Raw genomic sequence first — 15,208 nt, forward strand, 5'->3', positions numbered from 1 at the left:
TAATGGGACTTGCTTTAGAGGGTGGTGATGCTGCCAGCTGACCTCTAAAAGAGTCTGAGAGCATCACATTAGTTTGAGAGGCATTAAGAAAACGATGGGGGAAAGTCTCAAAGGTTAACAGGTTCAGAATGCTTCATTTGAAAGTTACAGGAGAGTTTTCTAAGTTCGTGTCTCTGGGGGAGACACACCCTTTACTCAACTAACAGTAAATGGGTGAAGGATAAGAGAAGACACAAACCTTATTGATTGGAAAGTAGTCCTGGTGGAGTACATGCTCCCTAGAAGCTGCTGGGTGTCTGCAGGTAGCCATACCTGGAGTTCCTGGAGTTGCCATGGTTCAGTCCTTGCATAGAGACAGAAGCCACCATTGTACAATGACCTAGCAGGTGTCTCCACTTACCTGTCAGATGCCTGTGACAGTCAGTGGTGGGAGGCTGACCCAGCACTCCACATTCACACCATTGAATGCCAGGGCAGGAGAGGGGTTGGGGGTGAAGGCCAGAGCCCACTTTCCAACATGTATAAAGCTTGATCTGTTTATATGCAGGGTCTTTAACCCTTAGATGTGGCACACTCTGTCCCAGATCACCTTGGTGGCCCTTGTATAACAAAAGATGTATATAATAATAGCACAGCCCCCCCTGCCCCCATCCTTTCCCTCACATGAACACTGACGAGGCATTCACAGTCTTTTTTTTTTTTTTTCCCAGAGCTACAGTCGTAACTATTTCAATAAAAGACACACAAAGCTTGTTTGTCACTGTGGTTTGGTGATCACCTTTTGTTCCCTTGCTCGCTCTTCTCTCTCTTCTGATGTTTGGAGAACACCAAACCATGCTGTGAGATGCATGTGCTTCCCACCCTGGACCTGTGAGGCTGACCATGCCAACAAGGAGCCCTCTTCCAGGAAGTCAGCTCAAACATTACCCTTCCTCCTGTCTTTTGAGCACTAAATATGACAGGAAAAATCCATCTGTACTTAGAAGAGAGATGATTCTGCATTCTAACCATGCTGATGGATTGTAAACTGGCTCAGTGGCTCGGCCAGACTCAGTTCAAAGAAGGAGGATCTGGAGCAAATGCAGAGTGAAAGCTCACAATCTGCGTCACCTGAAAGACTGATGAGCAAGTTAGAGATCAGTTCATAGAAACACTGGGAGAGGCAGGGCCAAGCACACATTTTCCTCTTCTCATCTCAGGCTGCCTAATACAGGTGCATTTACCTCATAGTTGCTCTCACCCAGCTCTCTCTCAATAATTTTTCTTCATTCAAAACAAAAGAAAATCCCTTCCCCCCACCCCCGCTGCCAAGTATCAGACAAGATAGCACAAATCACTTGTCCCTTGGGGAACATGTGGCTGCACAGCAGAGGCAAGCTGCTACCCAAGAGAGCAGGAGACTTGGCCTCTGCAAAGGCACAGAGACCTCCCTTACCTGCTGCCTCCAGGCCTGGGTGGAAATCTGCAGCACTCCTTTTCCTATGAGCCCAGGCAGTAATGCAATTCTGAGAGTGCAGGTTGCTGGAGGTTGAGATGCTCCCCACATTTTGGCACCCAGTCCTACATCCACTGAGTTAGCAGAAGTGTTCCACTTTCTTCCAGGCCATCAAAATCCAGGTGGCAAATTAGTCACAGATTTCCTAGGTGCAGCAGCCAGCACGCTCCAAATATAGTTGAGGAACAAGTGCCTTAATGTAATGCTCCACCTCTACACCCCCCAAATCCTGGACAAAAAGACAAAAAGATCCTGGCTTCTGCTGAACAATAAATCCAAACTACTGCTTTTGATCTTGGGAAACTCAAAGCCACAAGTATAAATCACCAAAAATACTAATTCTGACTTAATTCTTATAAGAGTACCCTGGCAGGAGACACCCAGCAGTAGGTCACCATGTCACCTGGGACTGTGATTCACCCTACACACAAACAGCCACTTGTGGCTATCACAGAGGGGAAAACTGCACACAGCAAGACAAGGATGAAGAGGAATGCTCTTTGACTTCCTGCAAAAAAAGAAGGTGCAACTGCTTTAGCTTTGCCTTCCTTGTAAATACATGTTTCTTTCCTCTTTTGTCATGTGATGGAGTCTCTAAACCAGCACTCCTGGGAACTCCAAGGAAGACAATTACCAGATCTTCAAATAAGGGCCCTTTCCCTCAAGAGAGAGTGCCCCATCCTCACAGTCACTGCTCCTGACACTGATTTACACCTGCTGAGAAAGTGATTGGTGCTACTTGATATCATCTTCCTGCCACATATTGTATCCAACTGCTACCAAAATTGCTCTCTCAAATCTCACAACTGGGATGTGCCCTTCCCTGAGATGCAGATGTATGGGGAAGTCACCAAGCAGCCTTGAAAACATTCCACATCACCCAGTTTGCTCATGAGAAACACCAAATACAGAGCCAGCTGGCTTTCTGCCCCAGAACGCCCCATTTTCCCCTAGTGCACAGTCTTCAGACACAAATGGGTCCTGCTTAGCTCTCTTTTTTCAGATTAAAAGCAGACATCTAGTCCAAGCTGGCCTGACACATACTGAAAGCTCTACTCCATGTCCCACTGGACACAGTTACTCAGGAGGACATGTCGTGGAGTTGCCATTCAGGAAGCAAGGAGCCTCAGGACCTGCTCTCAGTATAGATCAAGGCCAGGCAAGTCCAGCTCATATGCCTTGAGGAGACAATGACTCACCCCGTTCAGCCTCTTCTCATTTCTGCTTGGCATGTGTGATTTGTTCCCTTATCCTGCAGCTGACAGAAACTGTGATGGAGCTGCCTGGGGCAGCTATCATTTATTTCACCTATCTCAGTCCCATTTCTGACATCCCAACAGTGTCAGGAAAGCCAGACTCTGAAAAGACACAGTCTCCCCCATCCATCGCAGATAGCTCCTCTGTGCAGAGTCCCCTCTGCTGTTTCCTGGCACCTGTGAGGGACAGCTAGCCCTTGCCAAAGAGCAGTGCAGGCTATTTTAGCTACTTGCATATCAAAGCAAACAAACAAAAAAAAAAATCTTTGTCTCCAGAAGTCACCCACACCCTGAAGAGGAACCTGACACTCAACCTGTTCAATCCAGCAGCTGTTCCCTCACTTGCCATCCTACCAGCACATGTCTAGAGAACTGGAATCAGCAGCAACCTGTGGTCCAGCTCCAAACTCCCAAACAAGAGGGGACTGAGGAGAGCAACTGAACAGCTCTGGATCATCTCTGCTTTGCAAAGGCACAGTAGCAGCACCAGCAGTGGGGAGACACAAAAACAGGCACACCCTGGAGGAGTTTTCTGAGCTGCACCAAGCAGAGGGCTACCCTGCAGAAGGTTTGGCTTGGACTGGTTTATGTGAAATGTCAGTCAAGAGGCTCTGAAGCCCCAGTACACTCCCACACCCACGGCCCCAAAACAGAGCTGGGACCCTACAAAACCCCAGCCTGCTGCACTCACCTCCTAGAGCAAATGCTTCTGGCCCACACTAGGAACCCAGCAGAGAGCTTCTGTTGGTTTCCATGGGTAAAAATGTGCACTGTTTTTCGGATGGATGACCAGAGAGGGAGCCAAAGTCCACAGTGGGAATTCACAGGGTGTCGCCCAGCAAGCCCAGAGGGCCAGCGGCGCACCCTGAGAGGGCAGGGCTGTGCCGGCATCACCGAGGTCTGGAAGGCGGCCGTGAGTCCATCGGACACGGCAGCAGCTCTGCGCTGTGCGAGACACAGCTGATGGCCATCCAGAGAGGAGGAGGAGGGATGGGACCGAGCGAAGCCGCCGCCGCCTGCCCTGCAGTGGCTCCGTGCGAGGAGCGGCTGCTGCACCGCGAGCTCCCCCGCGCGGCGCGGCCCTCGGTGGCCACCGGCGGCTGCCGGCCCCTCACGGCCCCCGGCCGGCGAGCGTTGCACGCTGCTGGGGTTTGACGCAGCTGCTACAGATGTGTCAGCAGGGAGGCTGCGTTCCCCTTTTGCTGAACTTCGCTTGCAAACCCAACACAATCGCAGGCCAAACCCCGCGGCTGATGCGGGAACGCTAACCCCAGACAAAGATGGTCCCAGACAAAACCATTTCAGCCACTTGCAGAGATCTAGGGCTTTAGAATATCCTTTCCAGTCACTTAGCACCAGGATGCTTAAACATGACATTTCCAGTTCTCATTGCAAATAAGAACTCCTGCATCTGAAGCTCTGTACCACCCAGATACAGCATCTGGTCTAATACAGGACATGACCTCTCCCTCTGAAACATTTGGTTTCCACCCATTTCATCAGATAGTATTGTCACAGGCTGAAGTAAAACTCTGCAAGTTGAGGAGTTTAACTTATTGCAGTTAGTGTAAAGTCTTAATTATTGATTCAGGTGTGAAGGGGAAGACAACTAACAATTAAAGAGGGACACACCATTCCTTACCCTTCTGCAAGCTCATCTTCAGTCAGACTCAATGCTTCCTCAACCCAGTTCATTGTCTCAACATCCCTTGACTTCACCAGTCCTTTCAGTGAGGGAAGAGGTGGTACAGGTCAGGTTTATGTGACTAAAACTTTCTGCCAGTCCTGCCTTCTTGCTAATTTACTGCTAGTAGTCCTGGTTTAAATTGCTGCTTCTGCTCAAGTGTTGATCCTCCAGGGGCTGCAGACCCCCAGAGGAGTCCCTGCCCTGGGTCACCCATGGACTGCAGTCCTCCACAGGTGTCTTTGCCTGGCATGGATCATGCATGGGCTTCAGTCCCTTCAGAGGTATGTCTCCTCTGGGGTAGAGCACCTCCTTCTATGACTGTTTTAAACGTTTTTAATCAGTTGCTAAACATAGCCTGGGTTTTAATAAATCCATAGGAAAGAGTTTTGTGTGGAACTCTGGAAAACTGAGTTATAGATTGTGGGCTCTCCATGACATTTATACAGCAGGTTTGACATATCCACTCAAACAGAAAGGAAAAATCCAGTCAAGTAAACTGGGGAAACAGGATATTACACCTAAATTTCCATCAAGCTCACTGTATTCCAACCAGCCTCATGTTACCAGAGAAGTGCATCTCATGGGTCTAAAATCCTGATTATTAGAATTTTATTTGACCTACATGGTAGTACAGTAACTGGAACTTTTAATATCTGGAGAAAGTATCAGATCATGGCACAAAACAATTCAGTGACACCTGAGATTCACAGGCTGTGGGTCCTTCCTCCAGGAAATGTCAGCATTCCAGCAGCTGTCAGCATGTTCTCACTAATCAAACTCAGTTGGTATCACCAAGCCAAATAGAAGTCAGCATGCTGACTGGAATAGCAATCCCTTCCTTACGCTTCCCAAATGGGGAAAAAAATCTGCTCTGCAGCTTAGAGAGCCAAGCTTTGCAAAATTCCCAGCAGTTACTTAGAATAAGCAGAATTCCTTAAATTTCAAAGGAGAGGGTGAGTCACACAGCACAGATGATTGCTGTCACCCTCCCAGGGAAACATAAAGCCACTCACTTTAGTCCAGTTGAGTTCAGCAGAGCACTTAAGCACTTAAGACAGGTACCAAAGACCCTAGAATGAAGCTTTGTTTAAATAAGAGATTTGCTCAACAGGCATTTACACTGAATCTCTCTACTGCAAGCCAGCCACAAAAAGCAATATTGTTAACCAAAAAGTACTCTGCCACACCTAAAACGAGGATGAGAGTGGTGCAGGAGTCACTTCCAGCTACTGCTTGCTTTGCTTCCCAACCTCCAGCTCGCTCCTGATGTCCGATACATCCATGGGGACCCGCACCGTCAGGCCATCCATCCACTTCTTGACACACACCTGGCAGCCAAGCCGGGATCTGGGAAGAAAATATGAAGTGAGGCTCAACAGTTCCCACAGGAAAGGAAGAAATTCCCCACCCACACTGGGATGTTTGGTCCAGGATGAGTTTTCACTAAAGTTCTCGCTAAAGGTCTCCTGTGCCCCAAGAGAAAGCAGCACTAAAGGGACAGGGGAAGTCCTGTCCCCTTGGAAACAGGTGCCAGGTGTTGAGAATCTGCCTCAAAGGCCTAAGAATCTACTGCAATCAACAGGCTTACGTCTCAGTGAGTCCATATGCCAAGTCCAGCATGTCCAGCTCCTCATCTGAGATAGCACCCAGCTTTTGGAAGGCATCCTTCTCAAAGATGAGGTGACAGGTGGAGCAGGCTAATGTCCCTTCACATGCACCTGGTTGAGAAATGAGGGAACAGGGGAAAAAAAAAAAAGGGGGGATGAAAGAGATCATCCTCAGGAACAGTGTGAGCAAAGGTCCTTTAAGAGGCCTGGAGCTGTTGAGGAAGAGAAGTATGCTTCATGGTGTCACCAGAACACAGTGGCACCCGTACAGCTGCACTGTTCCCAGGCACCCACTGGTCACAGCGCAGACTGTAACAGTGTGAGAGCTGAAATCCCCATCCCACACCGACAATGACCAGGCTAGCTCAGTCTGGAAGCAAATGAAAGCTGTGTTTACAAACAAAACTGATGAAATGCAATGAATCTGTACAAATAGACACTATTCATAACATTTACAAATATGTACAATCAACAGAAAAGCACCAACCAAGCCCCCTTTGCTTCCCCCAAGGGGCCTCCCCCCCCAGCCAGAAGGACTCCCCCCAGCCCCCCCTGGCAGAAGGCAGAGAGTCAAGAAGCAGAGAGGCTGTTAGCTTGTCAAGGTCAGTGTGTTATCTTCAGCCAGAAAAGAAGAAGCAGGCAGGCAGAAGCCAAGCAAGCTGAGACTCCCTAAACTTGTTTTGAGTAGTGGTTCTTAAACATTTCTAAGCTCTCCAGTGGAAGTGTTTAGAATAAGCATTATTTTGCCTTCTCACACCCAAGAGTGATTTGGTTACATTCTTTCACTTTCTCTGCTCAAACTTTGTGAAGGAAAATTAAAAAGACAGTCTTAAAAACCATCACACAGACTCAAATCCCAGGAGCACATACCCTGGTGCAACACCTACCAAATCCATCAATGGCCAAGTTTTGATTGACTACCACTTCCAGTAGGCTCTCCCCTTCCTTGGCTGTGGCTGTAAGCCGCTCTCCATCCCGGTTTACAAAGTGCACCGTCACCTGCTCTGCAGAGCTGTAAGACAAGTTTGCAGACATCAGAGACCCCTTTCCTGCACCCCCACAGCTGAGGTCTTTTGGCTGAGCCCTAGAGATATAGCACTTGGAGGGAAATGTGCATTCAAACACTTTCTAGAAGGATTGCACCACGCATGTCAGAAAACGTTCAGAGTATCAGCTCTCAATGGTGGGCAAATCTGCGTTGAGTCAGCGTATTCCCCACTTCATCAAACATCCCTCAGAAGGAAAGTTTAGCTGCACAAGAACAAGTGCAGGTGCTCTGCACCTGCTACCTCTTCTTGGGCTGGCTCTTGGTGGAACAGAGCTTGTAGGCAAAGTGTTTGTGGGCCTGGGATGCTAATCCTGGATGACGCAATAACAAGAAAAGGGCTCGGGATCAGATACTAATTGTGCAATAAGGGCTGCTGTCAGTCACATTCTGTTTCCCCATCCCAAGAGGATTACTTGATGATTGTTCTGTTTCTGCTGCTTGTTCTTTCATGAAGTTCCCACGCCTCCCCTGAAGGAACCTTGTTGTGATGAGACACACTCAGCTCCAGCATGCAGAGCAACCGTGCAGAGAATCTCCTCTGAGCTGATGTGAGCCTTGCTTAGGGGAAACTGATCATTATTTTGACAGCCTGTGAAATTTCATCTGGTAGAGAGTTAAGAACAAGGCCAGCAGCATCTCTTAATGATGATTTGTGGAAACCCCATCTATAAAGAAGAGAGAAAGAGCATCCCCTTCATATCCTCCAGAGCAGACTCTCCCTGCATTTGGTGAAGGCAGTCACCTTGAACAGCAATGGCAGGGACTCCTCAGCAAGACAGCATACTCTGAGACCATATATTAGCTTGTCAGGGGAAGCACATGAGCAAACACTGTTGTTTCTTGGTGTACATACCCAAATGGTCCCTCAGAGGCAGGAGGTGCCTGTTACCCAAAGGTGAATCAGGACAGCACCCTGGTGGCAGTGGGTATTTTGCCCAGCACCTCTCTACATGGCACAGCCCAAGTGCTCATCATCTCAAAGACCAGGCATTCTTTGGTGCCAGAAGGTGGGTTCACCCTCTTTTCTGCCAGGCCAAAACCACACACTCCCTCTTCCAGATCTCTGGAAAGATCCACCCCTTTCTCCCACAGCTCTGAAACTCCCGAGCCCTGGCAGCGTCAGTGCTGCCTCGTGGCCTTGCTGCTGTCATTCCTGGCACAGAAAGAATGAGCTACAGCCTTGAAGACAGAAGGAATCTTGCAGTGAGAACTGGCCAGGCTCACAATCCCCTGAATTTTCCTACTTGCACAAGACTGAGTGAAGCAGAATCCAGCTTCTTCCAGTAAAAATGCTGTTTGTTATAGACCTTGGTAATACTTCTCTTGGAAGCTCTGTGACCAGTGAAACAAACAGCAAGTGTGGCTCAGAGCTCTGAGGATTTCTAATGTCAGCTCCAGGTTTCTCACAATGTGTTTACAATATATGCTGAACACAAATTCTCACAGCCCCAGACACACGTTAGAGCAAACCCACCAGCTGAGGAAGCTCTCTAGTGCCTGCACTCTGTGCCAGGCATCCTCTTGGAAAGTCAGAGACTGGGAGGAGAAATTGGTTAAATAGGAATTGTCCTTGGGATAGCAACACCAGTAGCTGAAGTGATTTCCAATGCCTGTTCATCCCTCTCTGCTCTGTGGCAGATGAAAATGAAACACCTGGAGATCTCTGCTGCTTTCCTTTTAATGTTAAGCACAGAAATATATAAGGATCAAGTCCAAACAATTTCCTTTGCTCTTTCTTAACACACCAAAAGGCAGTGATGGAGTACAGGAGATGTGTCCAGCTGAATAGGAGACAGGAAGGAATGCCTGTGCAAATGTGATGGGAAAAGGGGAAGAAGTGCTCTCCTCTTTCAGCTTTGCAGGTCTGGTTCATTGTGCTTCATGCAAGTCACAATCACATCTAGACCTAACCCCATTTACCTGGTGACAGCGCAGTGCAGTACCTCTCAGAGTGACTGAGGATGCTGCTTATTGCAATGTTGTCACATGGACTTCATTGACAAGGCTTCAGGTGCAAAAAATTGCAAAGAATGATCTCTTTGGAAAGTTAATCCCCATATTCCATCCAAACTTGGATGTGGACAAGAGATGAAACAGTACTTTTTGGTTTGCCTGCTCTTTTGTTCCCAGTGGTCTTGATTTAGATAGCAGGAGCAGAGCCCAGGGGCTGCTGTACCTTCATCTGAGGAGATTGCCTCCTGTTTTTCAGAAAGCTTCAGCAGAAGACAATGCCTGGGCCAGTCCTAGGATAGGATCCCCTGGCTGTGAAAGCAGCCATGAGGTTAGCACTGAGACTGTGCTGCAGAGGGAAGAGTTTCCCACATGCAGATGGAAAGATCACATTGCAGCCACGCACAGCCAAGCAGGACCACCTCATTTCCCCAAGCAAACAGCCAGAGAACATCTTTAAGACATTTCAGTCTCCTCCACAGAGACACCCACAGACACCTCTCTCTGCAATTAAGTGATTTAAACATGTTCTCAAACGTCAAAAGAGAACAATGCAGAACAATCCTCCCTGTGTTCTGATGGATTAGACCCATTTGTCCCATTTCCATGGCAAATAGGCAGGTTTCCTGCCAGTCTTGGTTTCACAGTTGCAGGTGAAATAATTTGTTACCCAGGAGAAATGGTGAAGTCATAACACTTCACATAATGCTGCAACTCAAAGAGTTCCTTCAACAGGATAATGCAAGCCTGCTGTCAGCAAGCAGAGTGTGCTGGATCCAGCAAACCCCAAGGCTGCACACATTTATTGTCAGAAACCTTGCTGTCTTTGAGGCACCTTCAGCTTCAGCTGACATCTGCCCTGCACCAAGCTCCCACAAGTGCTAGAGGGATTTGTTTCCTGCAATTCCTCCTGGACACAGGAGAGGATCACCTAGAGTAGGTCACACAGGAACTAACCCAGGCAGGTTTTGAATGTCTCCAGACAAGACTCCACAGCCTCTCTGGGCAGCCTGTTCCAGGGCTCTGACATCCTCACAGGGAAAAAGTTTTCCCTTATGTTCCTATGGAACCTCCTCTGCTCCAGCTTGCACCAGCTGCCCCTTGTCCTATCACTGGACATCACTGAGCAGAGCCTGGCTCTGTCCTCCTGACACTGCTCTTCACATCTTTATAAACATGAATGAGGTCACCCCTCAGGCTCCTCTTCTCCAAGCTGAAGAGACTCAGCTTTTATTTTCTATTTTGGTTTGAACTTGTTTGCTGATGCTTTTGAAACTAGGGGGAAAAAAAACCAAACTCCTTTCTCATTTTGTTAAGTGAATAGTTTTGAACCAGAATTATAAAACCACCTCAAAATCAATTAGACTAACTTTGGCTTCATTTAGGCTGGACTAAATGATCAGAGCTTTGGAAGGATCTTACTGGGATGCAACAAACTCAGCACTGAAAGTTCAACACATGCCAACTGATTGCCCCCTTTTGGAAAAAGAGAATAAACAAATTTTTAAAAAGTTGGTGAGACAGGAAACTAGTGAAAGGGGTCTCAGGAATGTTCTCCATCCCCCTGTTTCGCCCTAAAGGATACTTTCCAAGGCCATACCAAACATCAAGATGCCTACAAGTACTACCAGAGGTAACTTCATAGGCAACAAACCAATCAGAAGGGAAACCCATTGATAAGAAGTCTGATAAATCCCATTGAACAGGGCTATCAGTTAGGACTTTTCTCTGAGGTCAGATAGCAGAACAGTTTGTCACATTTTCCAGGGTGCTGGTTGGGTCTTTTTCTCAATGTCTAACAGATTACAATCTGACCCAGGTCAGACTGGCCTAGGAGATCTACAAATCCTCTTTATCTTGCTGAGAAATATGCAACTGCAGCCTCTCCTCAGAGCCATCCTTTCAGCACACAGGGACAGTCTGCTCCTATACTTTTAAGATTTCCTTCCTGAAGAACACCCACCAGGCTTTCTGAGCTCCTTTGCCCTTCAGGACTGCCTCTCAAGGGACTCTGTCAACCAGACCCCTAAATGCACCCAAGCTGGCCCTTTGAGATGCCCAGCTGGGACTCCTCCACACTGGCAGGGACCAAATGGATTGAGAAGTATTTCTAAACACAAGCTTCTCACTGATTTCCACAGTTCAGAGACTCAGCCACCATGACAAACTGACATCCTGTCCTGAGCAAGCAGTCTCAGCAAAGCCCTGTACAAGTCAGTGGCCTCAGGAGCCTGGCAGGATGTGTGTTGCGGGCACCCACAGCCCTTCCACTTACAGCCCTTCCACCACAGCCCCCATCTGGGCAGCTGAGCACTGGAGCCAGCTCCATCATCTCCCTGTCAGGAGGAGCACACCAGCAAGGCTTAGGAGTTTGCAGTGTGCCTACCCATAGCCTAAAGGCAACGTTTCACTCTCTGGAGCTGCCAACATCATCAGCTCCTAACTCTGCCTTTACAGCAGCAGGGACAAGAATGCCAAGAGAATCTGCAATTCCCAGAGCAACCCAGTGGCCATCCCAGCTTCCCCACAGCAGGAATACAGCAGGCTCATGGCCCAGCTGACTGACATCCCTGGGTCACCATCCCCATTCCTCAAAGGCTGGCCTCCAGTGGTCAGTGGATTCTTGGATCCTCATCTTCGTGCTCTGGATCTAAGCCATCAGCTTTGGCCTCCACAGCTCCAGAAGCAGGGAGCAGCACCTCTCACAGACTGGCTCTTAGCACTACCTACCTCCCATCAGCATCTGCTTAGCTCACACTTCCTCACCCACCACCTCCCACAGGACATGCTTTGCACTGTTTCTTCTCCCTTCTGTGGAGCAAGGCAGAGGTAAGTGCATGTCCCTCCTGGAAAGGCCCTTCCAGATGCAGCAGGCAAGGCTCAGGATTTTACTCACCTGGACTCCCCAGAGGCATCCTGGAGCTTGAGTGTGGAGCTAAAGCCTCTCTCTGAGCTGTGTGTAGCTGGTGAGTGACGCTGCTCAGCCACCCCACAGAGAGCAATAAAACGAATTTTGCTCAAAGCCAGCCCACCCAGCAAAGGTCTCATGAGCCTCGGGATGCCTTGAGCTATCATGATACTTCAGAGCCTGCTCTGTGTCTCCTGGGCTGCTATTTGTTGCAAGACCAGCTAGACTAAGAGCTGCAAGTACGGCTGAGGAGGGGGGAGAAAAAGAAAGAAAATAAAAAGCCCTAGGACAGCCTCCCTGGGGGTGGAGGGAGGGAGGAGAGAGTGGGAGGAGGAGGGAAGGATGGTCAGAGAGATTGTGCTTGATCTTGCTAGAGTCCAGCCCATCAGGGCATGGGAACTGGGTGAAGCATGGCAATGTGAGCATCATCTCCACATACCAGTACCTAAGCAACTCTTACCTTGTTTTGCTTGACAGGCTTCCCTTTTAGGAACCAGACCTCAATCCACTTTCAGGAGCAACCTTCACTGCAATGTCCAATCATACAAGGGGCTGGGAGCAGGCTGGCAGGAGCACTGGCAGCTGCTGCTCAGGAAGAGAGGGGCATACCAGTTCTAACAGCAGAGGGGTGAGAGTAAGGCTTACAGATTGTGCTCGGTGTAGATGTCCTCCAGACACATCTCTGCCTGCCCCAGTACTGCAGCCTCCCAGCTCCACCATCTCAACATTCGTACTGCAGCCTCCCAGCTCCACCATCTCAACATTCGTACTGCAGCCTCCCAGCTCCACCATCTCAACATTCGTACTGCAGCCTCCCAGCTCCACCATCTCAGCATTCGTACTGCAGCCTCCCAGCTCCACCATCTCAGCATTCGTACTGCAGCCTCCCAGCTCCACCATCTCAGCATTCGTACTGCAGCCTCCCAGCTCCACCATCTCAACATTCGTACTGCAGCCTCCCAGCTCCACCATCTCAACATTCGTACTGCAGCCTCCCAGCTCCACCATCTCAACATTCGTACTGCAGCCTCCCAGCTCCACCATCTCAACATTCGTACTGCAGCCTCCCAGCTCCACCATCTCAACATTCGTACTGCAGCCTCCCAGCTCCACCATCTCAACATTCGTACTGCAGCCTCCCAGCTCCACCATCTCAACATTCACACTGCAGCCTCCCAGCTCCACCATCTCAACTTCACTGCAGCCTCCCAGCTCCACCATCTCAACATTCACACTGCAGCCTCCCAGCTCCACCATCTCAACATTCACACTGCAGCCTCCCTCCACTCACATCCACGCACCTCCACTCCACCATCTCAACATTCACACTGCAGCCTCCCAGCTCCACCATCTCAACATTCACACTGCAGCCTCCCAGCTCCACCATCTCAACATTCACACTGCAGCCTCCCAGCTCCACCATCTCAACATTCACACTGCAGCCTCCCAGCTCCACCATCTCAACATTCACACTGCAGCCTCCCAGCTCCACCATCTCAACATTCACACTGCAGCCTCCCAGCTCCACCATCTCAACATTCACACTGCAGCCTCCCAGCTCCACCATCTCAACATTCACACTGCAGCCTCCCAGCTCCACCATCTCAACATTCACACTGCAGCCTCCCAGCTCCACCATCTCAACATTCACACTGCAGCCTCCCAGCTCCACCATCTCAACATTCACACTGCAGCCTCCCAGCTCCACCATCTCAACATTCACACTGCAGCCTCCCAGCTCCACCATCTCAACATTCACACTGCAGCCTCCCAGCTCCACCATCTCAACATTCACACTGCAGCCTCCCAGCTCCACCATCTCAACATTCACACTGCAGCCTCCCAGCTCCACCATCTCAACATTCACACTGCAGCCTCCCAGCTCCACCATCTCAACATTCACACTGCAGCCTCCCAGCTCCACCATCTCAACATTCACACTGCAGCCTCCCAGCTCCACCATCTCAACATTCACACTGCAGCCTCCCAGCTCCACCATCTCAACATTCACACTGCAGCCTCCCAGCTCCACCATCTCAACATACACTTCCTTTGCAGGAGGGTGGTGAGCAGCAGCCACACTTTGCTCATTTGCTGATTTGGCTGCTGCCAATTGCCATGAGGGCACAGACACCTTCCTTTTCTCGCTAACTGATGCTCCTTGCTAGTGAGACTTCTGCAGAAGGAAACTCTTTAATTTATTCCCAGAAACAGCCTCTAGTTTAGTCTGTCCACCTCTCCAGGGCAAACTAATCTGCCCCCTGCAACAGCAGAGGTTGTTTCAGTTCCTGGCTTTTGTGGAGTTTGAGAACAGCTCTCACCTAGGGAGCTTGAATCCTCCCTAACACCAGATCAACAGCACACCATGAGGGAGGTTTGCTGTGGTCAAGTTTTCTAATGCAGTAACATAATTAACACATTGGAACCAGGGTCTCTAACCTATCTGTACAGCAGAGAGAAACTACAGGACAAGAATGAGAACTGGCTGGAAATTTTTCCCTTCACACAAAGTGATTCGGTGAAGATAACTGAAAAGTCTTGGCTTTTTCCCCAAAATGAAACTTTTCCACCCAAAGTTCTCAGGTTGGAAAGGGATATTTGAGCTTTCTGAGCAAAACATTGAAGACATGAAAGAGTGCAACTCTTGTCCATAAGGGGTAGGGTAATCTTCATTTTCAGTCCAACAGATTTTTTTTCTTTTAAGGCAAGTGTGCAAACATACCATGGAGATAGAGATAAATAAACTGTGGGGTTTTTTCTTAGAAGGAAATCCAGTTTCTAACCTCTCCCGTGTACACCCCTCTGTTCACTTTACACCTGGCAGGGCAGCACTGAGGAATGTCTCATTCCACCTCACTCCTGCCTGCCAAGTGCAGCTGGGCATTCCTCCTCCCACAACAGAGCATGCAGATGGAATGTGCAGCACTCTGCTATGGAGGAATGTGATCTGAGATAACTTGGGAGGTTCCTTTGCAGGGCATCTCTGACCCAAGTCTTCTTTTACTGAACAGGGGTGACACATAGAATCATAGAATTGTTAGGGTTGGAAGGATCCAGTTCCAACCCCTCTGCCATGGGCAGGGACACCTCACACTACAGCAGGTCGCCCACAGCCACATCCAGCCTGGCCTTAAAATCCTCCAGGGATGAGGCTTCTACTACCTCCCTGGGCAACCTGTGCCAGTGTCTCACCACCGTCTTGGTGAAGAACTTCTTCCTAGCATCCAATCTGAATCTACCAACTTCTAGTTTTGCTC

General features: G+C 49.2%; 1 protein-coding gene across 1 annotated transcript; it reads right to left on the minus strand.

Annotated features, from left to right (window-relative positions):
- Nucleotides 1-5,664: 5,664 nt before the first annotated feature.
- LOC128972666 (adrenodoxin-like) lies at nucleotides 5,665-12,118 on the minus strand. Its single transcript, XM_054388753.1, has 4 exons — nucleotides 11,940-12,118; nucleotides 6,933-7,057; nucleotides 6,027-6,156; nucleotides 5,665-5,785 (listed from the first exon to the last, which is right to left on the minus strand). The coding sequence occupies exons 1-4, from the start codon at nucleotides 12,116-12,118 to the stop codon at nucleotides 5,665-5,667; spliced, it is 555 nt and encodes a 184-aa protein (XP_054244728.1).
- Nucleotides 12,119-15,208: the final 3,090 nt, after the last annotated feature.

Source organism: Indicator indicator, chromosome 17, assembly GCF_027791375.1.
Source record: "Indicator indicator isolate 239-I01 chromosome 17, UM_Iind_1.1, whole genome shotgun sequence".
Classification (NCBI taxonomy): domain Eukaryota; kingdom Metazoa; phylum Chordata; class Aves; order Piciformes; family Indicatoridae; genus Indicator; species Indicator indicator.

Excerpts from the sequence above, each read along its gene's own strand:
- LOC128972666 (XM_054388753.1), bottom strand. The coding sequence starts at position 12,118 with ATGATAGCTCAAGGCATCCCGAGGCTCATGAGACCTTTGCTGGGTGGG. Across the intron at positions 7,058-11,939 it reads GATGCCTCTGGGGAGTCCAG|CTCTGCAGAGCAGGTGACGG; the intron begins GTGAGTAAAATC and ends CTTGTCTTACAG. Across the intron at positions 5,786-6,026 it reads GCATATGGACTCACTGAGAC|ATCCCGGCTTGGCTGCCAGG; the intron begins GTAAGCCTGTTG and ends TTTTCTTCCCAG.